Below are 12,893 nucleotides of genomic sequence, written 5' to 3'. Positions count from 1 at the left end.
TCATTTTTGTTGACGGTGAAGCTTTCTTAGGTTGTCAGTATCTCGTATGGTGTCTGTGACTCTGAGTCGAGACCATCCTTACATGACAGTTGCATTTCCATTGTTTTATAATTATGAAATAAAGGGAATAAATAAATGGGTAAATAAATCAATAAACAAATCATTCCACGGTGGTTTCTTTAATTAATGCCATTTGTTGGTAAAATTTACAACTTAATGTGTCTGCTTGTGTTTTGCTTTAATACAATACATTCCATTCACCAATACATTTATAAATATATTTTTAGAGAGGTTTTGATAGTTTTAGAGTTTTTTATAGTTTTGTAATTAGTATATTGTTAATACATTGTAATAACCTGCAGGTGTGAGATTGTGATTTTTAATAAATTGTAATTATTATTATCAATATCATCATTACTATTATTTGTTGCATTGCTAATGAAATTCATATTAATTTTGAGAAATATGAAGATAATAATAATTATTGCTGTGGAATTTTATTTAACTTTCCTTTGGATTAGGTTTCTGTGATGACCAAGTCAATGAAATTAGCCATGAATAATGATAATGACTTTATTAGTGCCATTTTTTTTTGGCTTTTGCTAGTTATAGAGAATCAAGAGATTAGCAAGGCCATGTGTTGATCAGAACATTTACTTGCATCATGATTAACTTTTAGAGTGTTAAGCATGTGCTCAATGTGAATAAAGTAACGGCAGGACTTTCTAAGGATGGAGATGCAGAGGGTGGAGATGCAGAGGGTGAAGATACAGCTAAGAAACCAGAAGAAAATGTCAAGGCCACGTCCCTTAAAAGTGTTAGTACAAGAATTCTTCATTTTTGAAAGGGAACAGTGAGTTGTTGAATAGGTTGATTTGTAATTCTCACAATCATCGTCGTCATTATTTGAATCATCATGTGGGTTGCTCCCCATGTTGATAAGTTTGGTTCTGTCCTTATGGCCTCAATATATCCAAACACTATAAACTCAACTTATATTTTTTTCAGCAGTGAGGTAAATATTTTCCTAATTTTTATTTATTTTATTTTGCAGACTGTTGACAGAGTACGGTTGAGGCTCAAGGTAGCATCGCTCATAAAAAGTACAACTGCACCAGACAAAGAGGAAAATAAAAGGTTTCTTTACAGTGATGTTATTTTATCAGAATTTGAAATTGGCGGTCGTCCGAGACGACCAGAAATTCTATTTCGTCATTGGTCTACGTCACTATGAAGTCACGTGAGATCGAGAGCGCGAAACCAGAGCTTGCAGTTGAGCGTCGTTTTTCAGAGCTTCAAGTCAAGGTTTTGCATTACGAATATATTTTCGGTTTTTTTTTCTACCGTATGGAAGCCTATATGGAAAACAACGAAGACGCCCTTTTGAGGGAAGATGATGAGGGTGTATCGCTTAAATAAGAATCGATAATCTGTATAATTAATAATGTCAGACATTACGACACGAATTTTTACTATTGTATGACGACTATTGGACGGACCAATGGGTAACTATTTTTGATTATGTTTCAGTTGAATTCAAGCAACAATCTCTAATATTAGGTACCACGATTACTTCTCCAGATTTCGAACTATCTGAGAACTTGTCATCTCAACGTCTCGAGTAACCAGTTGTAAAGACTCCGATAAGCTTATGACAGTAAACGTTTGAAACCTTGGTCGTACCGTCTCATCAATACACTCGAAATCCATTGAAACCATAGCAAGATTGGTTAGGAGCAACAAGATGACAGAGAACGCCCTGAAGATTCGACGTACAGCCAAGATAAAATTCACGAGAAAAAGAATGACTTCTACAGTGCTATAGCGAAGAAGCAGAGTATCGAAAACGTTAAAAGTAAGAGGTTTTTTTTTACCGATGCATGGCAAACCGTTGAAGGTAAGCATGACCTTTATACTACACTACTGGACGATGATGACGCATATGAAAAAGAAGAGGCATGGATTAATGAACTACAAGAAATATACACAGAGACATCATCGATATACAATAGGTGTGTGAGCGAGAATCTCCTCAAAATAAAGGAAGAAGACATGCGTATAAAATTTGATGAATTGAACAAGAAAAAGGCATCCTTAGAAACAATGTTTAAGTCCTCAGTTGATCAAATTATGAAATTATTGACAACCGATAAAAAGGAAAAGATTTCAACAACTAGGTTGCGAAAAAATGAGCACGACTTGGTCATGATATTCCAAGACTACAATCTCGCTACAAGTATTCTAATTATAAGCAATTGCTCAAAGTTACCGCAAGAATTTTAGCAATGTATAAAATAAAACCCAAAGTAACATTTAAAAATGTCGTAGCACCTTTAATCTACAGTATGACGTGGAAGCGCAAATCGAAATGGAAAATGACATCAAGAAAGGAGGATACAAACGTTTATGTCCATGGTATATATATTGTTGGTCATCGCGTACAGAACTGGGTTGAAATGAGCTATAATAAGTGCGAAATTATATTACTGCCGTACAGTCATCACTTTTCTCGCCTCTACACTGAATATGTACACGGCATTGGACATCTTGGAGTATGGGCAACAGCACGCAAGGTTCGCGCTAAATATTGGATCGTTAAACTTCACAAGCTGGTTAAGTCAATAAAGTCTCAGTGCATTACATGTAGAAAGATAGAAAAGAAACCAAGTGAACAAATAATGGGGCAACATCCAGAAGAGCGCTTGAAGCCAGCCCCTCCGTGGAACTCTATCGCCATCGATTTATTCGGACCGTTTAAGATCCGAGATGATTGAAAAAGCGAACTTTTGGCAAAACTCAACTGTCTAGCGTCCAGAGCTGTATACATAGATATCGCATCTGATTATAGTACAGAGCTGGAAATTTCTTATGGTACTGAGAAGATTTGCATCTTTACGAGGATATCCGTCGAAGCTCTACTAGTCTAGGATAATGGCCCTCAATTTGTAGCTTCAAGCAGTGAGCTCTTGAATGTAACAAAGAGTTGGAATCAATAGGAGTTGGAAGCATTTGGTGTGCTGGAAGGATTTCTGTGGAAATTTTACTCCTGCAGACGCAATTAAACGAACATTAAAACTGACGATCGGCGACAACATTCTAACATTTTCAGAATTACAAACAGTTTGTTTTGAAGTTGCCAATTTGGTAAATGAAAGACCAATAGGTCGTCACCCTACCTCGCCAGATGATGGAACTTATCTATGCCCAAATAACTTACTACTTGGAAGATCAAGTCCCAGAATTCCAAGTGGACCATTTAAGGAAACCTCAAATCTACGTCACAGATTCGAATTTGTAAAAGGAATAATAAATAGATTATGGAAGAAATGGACTACTGATTACTTCCAAAGTTTAATTGTAAGAAAGAAGTGACATACCTCAGCAAGAAATGTAAAGGAAGGAGATATTGTTTTCATCCTCATACATCCATTTTCTAACAAGTATCTGACATTTTGCTGGAAGGGGCAGTTGTATAAACGTTTTTCCTAATGGCTTGGCACCATGTCCAAGAAAATTTACCAAATTGCTCACGCCTGTGTTTTCACACCTACATGTAAGACAACAAGGTCATGTCTCAGTCGCATATCAAGATGATACTTGGCTTGCAGCAGATGACTGTAATGGCTGCGTCAACAATGTTGTAGAAACGTTGTTTCTTTTAGATAGACTTCGATTTGTTGTAAACCTAAGAAAATCTGTTCTAATCCCTACTCAGGAAATTGTATTCCAAAGGTTTATCTTAAATTCAAACCACATGACCATCACACTAACTCCATATGGGGCTCAAAAGTTAAATGATGCTTGTCTGCAACTATTAAAACCCTGCACCCATGCACTAACGGAAGTAGCGGCAGTCCTTCCAGTTTCCTGGGGTTATATATGGGCCTCTGCATTCTAGAATACTTGAAATGGAGAAATTCCTAGCTTTGAAAGTTAATAAAGGGAATATTCGTTAAAACCACTGCTTGCCTGGAATAGCTGTCGCTAACTGCTGGGAGTGCTTATTTTACTTTATATGTATGTTCTTAAGCCTTCTTGTTCTTTAGCTTTGAGGCCATGTCAGAGAAAAACTGGTGGATAAGTCTCTCCCAAGGGCATAGAATGTAATTAACCATGGAGACAACCTACAGTAACGTTAACAGTGACCACAGATGCATCTCTGATTGTTTGGGGCGCATGTGTTGATGGTCTCTCAACAGGCCTAGGGGGAAAGTGGACTTCAGGAGAAGCTCAGCATGATATTAATTATTTGGAAATACTTGCTGCCCTGTTTGCATTAAAGTAATTTCCTGACCAACTATCAGGGAAGCATATTAACCTCATGGTTGATAACACTACAGCTGTTGCACCTGTCATTTCTTTGCAAACAGTAAGCTATGGCTAGTTAAGGAGATATGTGAATGGTGTAACCAGCGCAAAGTTTGGATTCCTGGGAAATCAAATACTGAAGCTGATCATGTAAAGAATCCCGGTTATCAAGGAAGGAAACAGAGGTGTCTTGATAGGTCTCTCTACATGGATGTAATGAACTGATTTGGAATTAGACTAATATCCATCTGTTTGCCTCTAGACTTAAAAATTTTCAGGTTGAGAAATGTCTCATGTAGGTCTACCTGATCCTGGAGCCTTTTACCCATTTCCACCTTCCTGTATTATTCCAAGAGCCTTCCATAATATATACAGTGATGAAGCAACTGGCATACTAGTGGTTCCAAAGCGGCCAACTCAAACTTGGTGGCCATATCTTATGTCCATGTTAATTGATTTTTTCACTATCCTATCGTTACCGGCCATGGAAGGCTCAAATATTGCTTTTACCAGCGCATGCAGAAATACTGCATCCACTTCACAAACAAGTCCAGCCCTTTGCATGCCACTTGTCGGGGTGGAAAATTAACCCCGTTTCGGCTACTGTAGCAGATGGTATCAATTGATTTTCTTTATACACTGTACAAGGATGGATGTTCTTATAGTACAATTAACACTGCAAAGGAGTGCTCTCTCCACTGTGGTTTTCCTACCAGAAGGACACTCATTTGGCCGTCATCCTCTAGTAACAAGATTCTTAAAAGGTTTATTCGAGTCAAGGCCACATTGCCTCATTATTAAGAACGATATGGAACATTGATGATGTGCTATAATGCATAAAATCACAGGGTGATAACGAGTCTCTAGGACCCGTTACCCTGAAATGTGATATTGTTAACAATGTCACTTTCTTGGGAAGTTTGTCAGACAATTCACAGCCTTACAATTATATGAATACGAGTGATGATCATGTATTGTTTCAGATATCCACGTTACTGAAAACACCTAAACCTGGAAAGCACCAGGAACCACTAGTTTTTAAAACCTACTCTCCAGATAGTGCCTTATGTGTTGTAAGATGCTTTAATTAAACAATGGCTCTTTTAGCTTCAGAAGGTGGGCATAATGGTGAGAATCAGTTGTGGCTTAAACCGTTATGCTAATGTTAAACCATTTAAACCAATTCACAAGGACGCGGATAGTAGATGGCTAAACGTTTTTTCTGTCAAGATCAGGTATAAATGTATCTGTTGATGGAACACACAGTACTCATTCTACATCTACATCAGCAGCATATGCTAACAACAAGTCGTTGTACACTGTAATGAAGGCTGCAGGATGGGCAAAAGAGTCTACTTTTCGGACGTTTTACAACAGGCCCTTAAGTTGTAGTGAGAATTTAGGGGAACAATTTGTATCCCATAGTTTTTCTCAATAAAATGTTATATTTTGGCGTACAATTGTTTCATTGCCACACTTATTTAAAGTCTCACGTGACTTCGTAGTGACGTAGACCAATGACGAAATAGAACTAGAAAATTAAACAAGGCTTACCTGTAAGGTGAAGTTTGATTGGAATTCTATAAGTCGTTGGTCAGGAACGTAGGAGTCACGTCCTCGCCCTCTAACCTCATTATAAGTGAGTGTTCACCCGCCTGACTTCACGTTATGTAGGTACAACTCGCCTCGATGAACCTGTGCTAAATGCGAGTTGTGTACGTAATTAATATTTCTTTGTAATTAGGAGTCTTCAAAATTAATAAACTTTTATAACCTTGTGTGGCAATTCGCAATCTCTTCTTTAAAGACTGCAAGCTCTGGTTTCGCGCGCTCTATCTCACGTGACTCCTACGTTTCTGACCAATGACTCATAGAATTCCAATCAAACTTCACCTTACGGGTAAGCCTTGTTTAATTTTCTAAGTTTACGGGGTGACAGTTACTAAATAAAGCCTGGTTGTCCCACAGGGAGCCCATACAAACCTTTCATATTATTTTATCAAACTGTGCAGGCTGGTTGTTTCTGATTGGATGACAACTGAGAGTTGCCCCCGTGGGATGGGATGCTCCAATCAGAAACAACCACGAAAGTGTAGCTGCGGTTCGTCCGTGCTTCGATTGCTGGATGTGTCGATATTATTTGAGATCTAGCGTTTCGAGTTTGGACATATTCACAACATAATGGTATGAGACGAAACCTTCGGCTTTCAGCTTGTCTGATACGCTGTTTGAAACCTGACGGTATGATGAGAATTTGTCGGTTGAAATCGTCTCGGCGCTGGACCGGCCCGAAATCGAGCTTTCCTCCCTTGCCTTCTGTTGGTGCGCTCAGGTAAACATCGAACACAAAATCCTTCAAATTGTTTTAAAATTTGTCGTTTTCAGCCACAAGGATGACCACAAACAGCACCTCACGTAAAAATACATTTATTGAGTTGTAGGAGTACAATGTTATCAATGTTTTCTCACACAGTTTGTATGGGAGCCTGTGGTTGTCTGAGGAAAAACAACTACAGACAACCCAGCAAAAATGTTAAAATTATTTAATCATGAGGAACGCCCGACTTATTTGTCGAATGTCAAATAGTACTGTGAAGTTAATAATTAATTTGCCGCAGCTGAGCATTTTCCCGTGTTTTGAATAACTGAAGCTTTCGCCAAACATTGTCAAATAGGAAAATGTAAAACATGTAGGTCGCAGACGCCATTGCCAACTTAAATCCTTACTTCCGCGAACAGCCACAGGTGCACACTAAGAGCTTTTGAATACAGTCTAACCTCCCGTGAGTGGACACCCTCGGGACCAAGGGTTAAGCCTGGTTTTCATATGATCTGCAACGGTCTGCGATCGGTCTGCGTCACGTCGCAGACATATGGAAACATTTGCCTCCGGCGTCTGCGGCGGTCTGGATGATCGTGAAAGTTGAATCTAGTTCTACTTTCCCGACCGTTACGACGCTTCCGATTGAGACATTTTTAAAATGGAAACTTGTGTCTGAGATGATCTGTGTCCTATCGGCTCCGCACTATTGTTCGCCTTGAAACACGTCCAATCAGACTTGAAGTAAGTGCGCGCCTTTTTCTCCTCGCTTCGCAGAGTATTAGTGGTACGCTTGTCTGCGATCGCTTCAAATTTAAATGGAAACATTTACTTGCGGTGTGTACGATGGTCTGCGATAAGACCGACGCAGACAGCTCCCGCTCGTCGCAGATCATATGAAAACCTAACCTGCGATCAGGCCCATTTTTAGCTTCGCCAATATGTTCTCTTATGTCGTCGCTCGCTAAAATTGGGCCTGACCAAAAGTCTCTCAAGAATTCCGGACGGTCGGCCAAATTTTGGCCGACCAAACTCGTGATCTGATTGGCTGTTGAAATGCCGGAAGTGAAAATGCCATCGTGATTGCGCGGAGCTCTCGCGAACTCCTCGAGACTAATCCGCCATAAGTGTACGAAAAGATTTGCTCCCTTTTGTTCTTACAATGCCGTGGACGGTGCAACTTGATTTTATTTGTACAAATGGAGATATGCCATCTGAAACATCTCATAACTTGTCCAGAATCGGGTTTGAATCTCTGGAACGAGTGAAATTAGCGATTCCGTTGTCGAGCTCTGTGGCCATGGGGTTGAAAGTACTTTGGCACAAACTTCCCTGATGTTTTGAAAGCTAAATAGCTGGTTCTCAGTTTCTTTTTTTTTCTTTAAAAATCTATTGCCAAACGGTCCAACGACAAAATGCTAGGTTATCTCAATTACAAATTAAGATGTCAAGCTTAAAAGATTGCATATTCAGTGAAGTTCGGAGGGAGAATTACACCGGCCTTTGCCGCAATATAGTCGTCGAAAACATTCCCCATGCTTTAAATGTGTTTTTCTCAAATTAAAGCCAACGGTAACTTTCGAATTCGTTTATAATATTCCTCCCACGGTAATTAACTCTGGTCAAAACAAAATTGCGTGAATCTGCCGTCCACGCGTGTATTGGTGTAATGGAAGTAAATTTGATTGGCCGATGAAGGACATGTCAATCAATCAAAAAAAGTAGGCGGAAGGAATTTCGAAGAGGAATTTGGTCAGGCTCTATTCTTGGTTTTCACCCACGTGACCTTAGTCCTTGACAACCGTCGTTAACCGCCATTGTGGAGCCCCTCGAATCGTAAACAGAGACACGTAGAGAGAGATGTGAGTGAGTTGTAGTGCGATGGTTCTCTGTATAATACCTGGCTGTGGAGTAAAATCTGGAAACAAGGAAAGTATTAGTCTATTCCGTATACCTATCGTTGTTGATAAGAACGGTGAAAGTTATAAACAGCTAACAGAAAATCGCCGAAACGCGTGGATTTCACAGATAAGCCGAGACGACACGAAATCGAAAGACTTTGTTTCTGGGAAGCCTGCCTTACTCTGGGACAGATACAACGAACAAAGGACAATTTAAAAGCTTTCGCAGCGATTGCCTCACGGCTTAATGTTAGATTTTAACTTTAAGTGTGGGGTTGGACTTATTTTGCTGAAATTGTCTTTACAGGTTTAGCAATTAAAGCTTTTGCGGTGATTGCCAGTAACGGCTTTTGCTGTGAACAGTTGTGTTTTATCCTGTAAAGCTTTCGCAGCGATTTAGCACGCGTTGGTTCACGGTTTTAGGGTAAAAGGCGAGCGAGTCAGAATTTTTCGAAAGTTGGCTTTTTTTTCGATAAAGCGTTTCTCGGCTGGGTTTCCACCGATGTCTTCCCAATTCACACCACCGAAGCGCTTGAACCCCTCGAACAAGTGTGCTCAATTTCGACCGATTAAACCACAACATCGCGGAGAAAATTCATCTCATTAAATATGCCCGATGCAAATGAGGTGCTCCGGTTTTGAATATTTAATGAGGTGAATTTAACCTGAGTATCAGGCGTTTGTGATACTCAGGTTAGCAAATGTCTAACTCGGAGGCGTTTTATTCGATTTCGCTGAAATTCGACAGGCGAATGCGAGGGGTGGAGCGCCCAAATTGACTGAGTTTGAAGAAAATCGGACGAATTTCGAAGGAAAAAAGCTTCTCACCTTCTCAAGGTGAAGGACTGAGACTCTAATCGACCAAGTACTTTGACAGAAGAAGAGGGAAATCATCGAAACAAAGGGAATGAGGAGGCCTTTTCTTCTCATCTGGTGGCCATAGCAGTTAGCGAAGGTATTAAAAGAAATCCAACTGGAAACTGATACAGATAAGGTCGACGCCGAGTGTCAAACTTCCGAGTCACCTTCGCCGCAAACAACAACAATCTTGCCCGCGATTTCCTTCCCTTGCTTAAACGGACGCAAAGAAACCAGAAATCATCTGGTTGTACGCTTTCAAAATTTTGAAGGTCTTAAACTGCTTGTTTGTATAGTAGCTTGTCTCTAAAACTAACTAGGAAAGCAAGTCTGAGACTTCTAGAGGAGCCAAACTGATCGCTCCGTATGGCCGCTGGGTCTACGCAAACGACAGAAAATCTTCTTCAAATAGCGCTCTCGAACGTGGCTTTCGAGGTTTTTTTTGCGTAGGATGAAAGTACTGGTACCTCGTCGAGTGATTTTGGGTCGCTTTCTTGGGAAATATCCATTGGAAAGATGAATTATTTGAAGACTTCGAACGTGAGCGCTCAAAATGTCATACATTTCCCTATAATCAGGGGCACCAGAATGGCGGAAACCTAATTTGCATAAGGTTATGACGTCAGCTGAAAACCGAGAATATTTTTCGTTTCGCCAACTCCACAACACGCGAAACTGATCGCAGGTTAATGAAAACCAGGCTTTTCCCGAACATTACGACCGTGTCACAGACCGATCGCAGACCGTTGCAGATCATATGAAAACCAGGCTTAAGGACGTTCGCGCCAAAATCTTCCTACGGTGAGATTTTCTTCATTTCTCGCCTAGAGTTATATCATAAAGTACTTACTCCAAAAATGAAAAAAAAAATGGGGGTCACCGACTTTGTTTCGGAGAAAATGGCAGTGGAAAAATGCCTTAATTTCGAGAAATCGCACATAATAGCGAGATGTAGGCTCATCTGCTCATCCATCGAAAATCATAAAAATAAACTGTTGGAGTGAAAGTTTCCGTGCATAGGTTTTTAGGAGTGAGATTTTTAGATAACTGTATGCCACTAAGGATGTGGTAAACAGTAGAGTTCATCCTCGACGAGCGTTTTCGTAAGCTCTATCCGTTGCAACCACTACCAGAATTGGATGGCACGAGGAAAGAAAATGTTAAAAAAAAATAACTTCTTACGGTGAGAATTTTTTCATTTCGTCATATTTTGTAGATAGTAAGTAAAGTAAGTGATTCATGATTAAAAAAATAGGGGTCACCGATGATCTGAACGAGTAAAATCGATGTGATTTTGCAAAGCTCTTGGAAAAGTTCGTTTGTCACGCTTTTGCGTGACCTGTCGGGCAAGGACTGGAACCCAAGAGAGGATCGATCGTTGAAGAGATGAAAGGTTTTTACCGAAAAATAAACCTTTCTCGTGAATAGCAACGAAGTTTTAAGCAGGGGTCATCTTCATTTGGTTGGTGTTTTGTATAATATCTCTCCATTGCCGTCATGCTCATCTTCTGGAGTGTGTTTTTTTGTGAAATTCAATCGCTGATTGTTTCCACGCAGGTCCGCACTAGGACGAGGACAAAAATACTGCTCAATTTTCACGAAAGTAAAGGAAAAGAACTTTAAAAACATGCATTCACTTTGAACTTAAGTTCGTAGGGTAATAAAAACATTAAAAAGAAACAGCCCCATTAAATTTACGCAACGGTTCGTCCTCGAGTTTTCCAAACTTTCAGCCACTAGTCTACTCGATCAGCTACCTTTTCCAGAGCTTTTCCATCCTCCCGCTCACTTCTCTTTGAAGTTTCATGATGATTCGGAAATAAATGTGCCATTCTTTTGCCGGCCTGGAATTTTTTCCTCGGCGTTTTTGTCGCCATGTTATTTTAACTGATGCTTGAAAAATTTGTATGAAAGTCAAGTAGACTAGTGCACGACTGATAAAACCTCGCGAATGTCAGTCGTGCAGTAGTCTACTTGACTTTCATAAATATTTTGAATCAATTTTGACTGATCACGATCTTCTCTGATCCAACGCTCTGCAAGACTTATCGTCCACGGTTTTTGCGAAGGTTTTAAAACCTCAACTTCACTAATGCTTGAAGTAATGCGTGACATATTACAGTCGCGTTACCTGCGCAGTAATGTTGCGCACAAACAATTAGCGCGAACGTCCTTAAGTGTCCGATTATGGGAAGTTGAAAAAAAAAGGTGCAATAGAGGGCATATAATACTCGACAACAAGTCTTTTGAAACTCTCAATGAAGACAACTTGTTATTGTGTTTCAAGGTATAGACAGGCCAAAAACGACCCTTATTGGTCAAGATAGGGAATTCAAAGGCCTCAGATCTTTGCTCTGACAAGTACATCTTCAAAGACCTCCCTTTTCTATATGAAATTAAGGGAGGGTTTTAAAAGATTTCTCTTAGCAAGGGATCGTTTTGTATAAGATACCATTTGTTCATTAGAATACGTTTGACATTGGGTTACGAAATTCCTGAAGCCTGCGTCTAACTCTGCAAATGTTCTTATTACGGGAAAGCGAATGAACTGTGAGAGGCGCTGGTGTGGAATTGCCTTGCGAGTTTAAATTTCAAGGAGACAAATTTTCGTGCGACTGGCTTGAAGAAAAGTTTAAAAAGAAAAACTTTGTGGTGTATCATGGTTGGGAGGGTAAATGCTCGGAGATATTAGCTACACCAAGCTACTCTAAAATCCGAGGGTAAATGAAGATATATGATATGATACGATATATGGCTTGAAGAAAAGTTTAAAAAGGAAAACTTTGATATATTAATTGCTATTTGTAAAAATCTAATTGTTGCATGGTCCATATGGGGTAGAAAACTAGCACTTCACATTACACTCTAATCAGATAAGTCTGTTCAAATATAGTGCTACACGGCCAACGTTTGCAAAAACGTAATCCTTCCTTGAACTTGTACATGTTCATTGCCCTGACTTTAACATCTTCGGTTCCCACGGCCTGCTGCCGTCTGACCTTGTAGCTCAGTCGGTAGAGCAGCGGTGATCTAATACGAAGGTCGTTGGTTCAATCCCCACCCTGGTCAGAGTTTTTCTCTGTCCTTGTGAGGGCCCATTTCCATTAGTAGGGCTAACGCTCACATGGTTCATATGGGATAGAAAAACAAGCACTTCACATTACACTCCAATCAGTTAATTGTAATCGAAGTGACTATGTTTTGTCCGGAACAGTGTACGATTAAACCATTAAAATCGAACCAATTTCGTTATAATTTTGTTGATATAGTTTACTATGTGCGCACCTACGACTGGCTTGAAGAAAAGTTTAAAAAGAAAAACAATGATGTACTGTAATAAAAAAAAAAGCTAATCGTAATCGAAATGACTATGTTTTGTCTGGGACAGTGTACGCTTAAACCATTAAAATCGAACCCATTTCGTTAGAAATTTTCTTGAAATTGTTTACTATGCGCCTACAGGAGGAAATGTTAGACCCTGTGGACCCTGAATAGATGTGCGTCTC

General features: G+C 39.7%; 1 protein-coding gene across 1 annotated transcript in view; it reads left to right on the top strand.

The window, feature by feature from the left end:
* Positions 1–12,893, top strand: part of LOC138004597 (cation channel sperm-associated protein 4-like) — a 45,543-nt gene that overhangs the window by 1,771 nt on the left and 30,879 nt on the right. The window contains exons 2-3 of the mRNA XM_068851151.1: positions 680–817; positions 1,055–1,137. Coding sequence (XP_068707252.1) covers positions 680–817; positions 1,055–1,137 — 221 coding nt within the window. The remainder of the gene's footprint in view (positions 1–679; positions 818–1,054; positions 1,138–12,893) is intronic.

This window comes from Montipora foliosa, chromosome 1 (assembly GCF_036669935.1).
Source record: "Montipora foliosa isolate CH-2021 chromosome 1, ASM3666993v2, whole genome shotgun sequence".
In the NCBI taxonomy this organism is placed as follows: Eukaryota; Metazoa; Cnidaria; class Anthozoa; order Scleractinia; family Acroporidae; genus Montipora; species Montipora foliosa.
The sequence above is the reverse complement of the archived record's forward strand: the minus strand, read 5'-3'. Positions and strand labels throughout refer to the sequence as shown.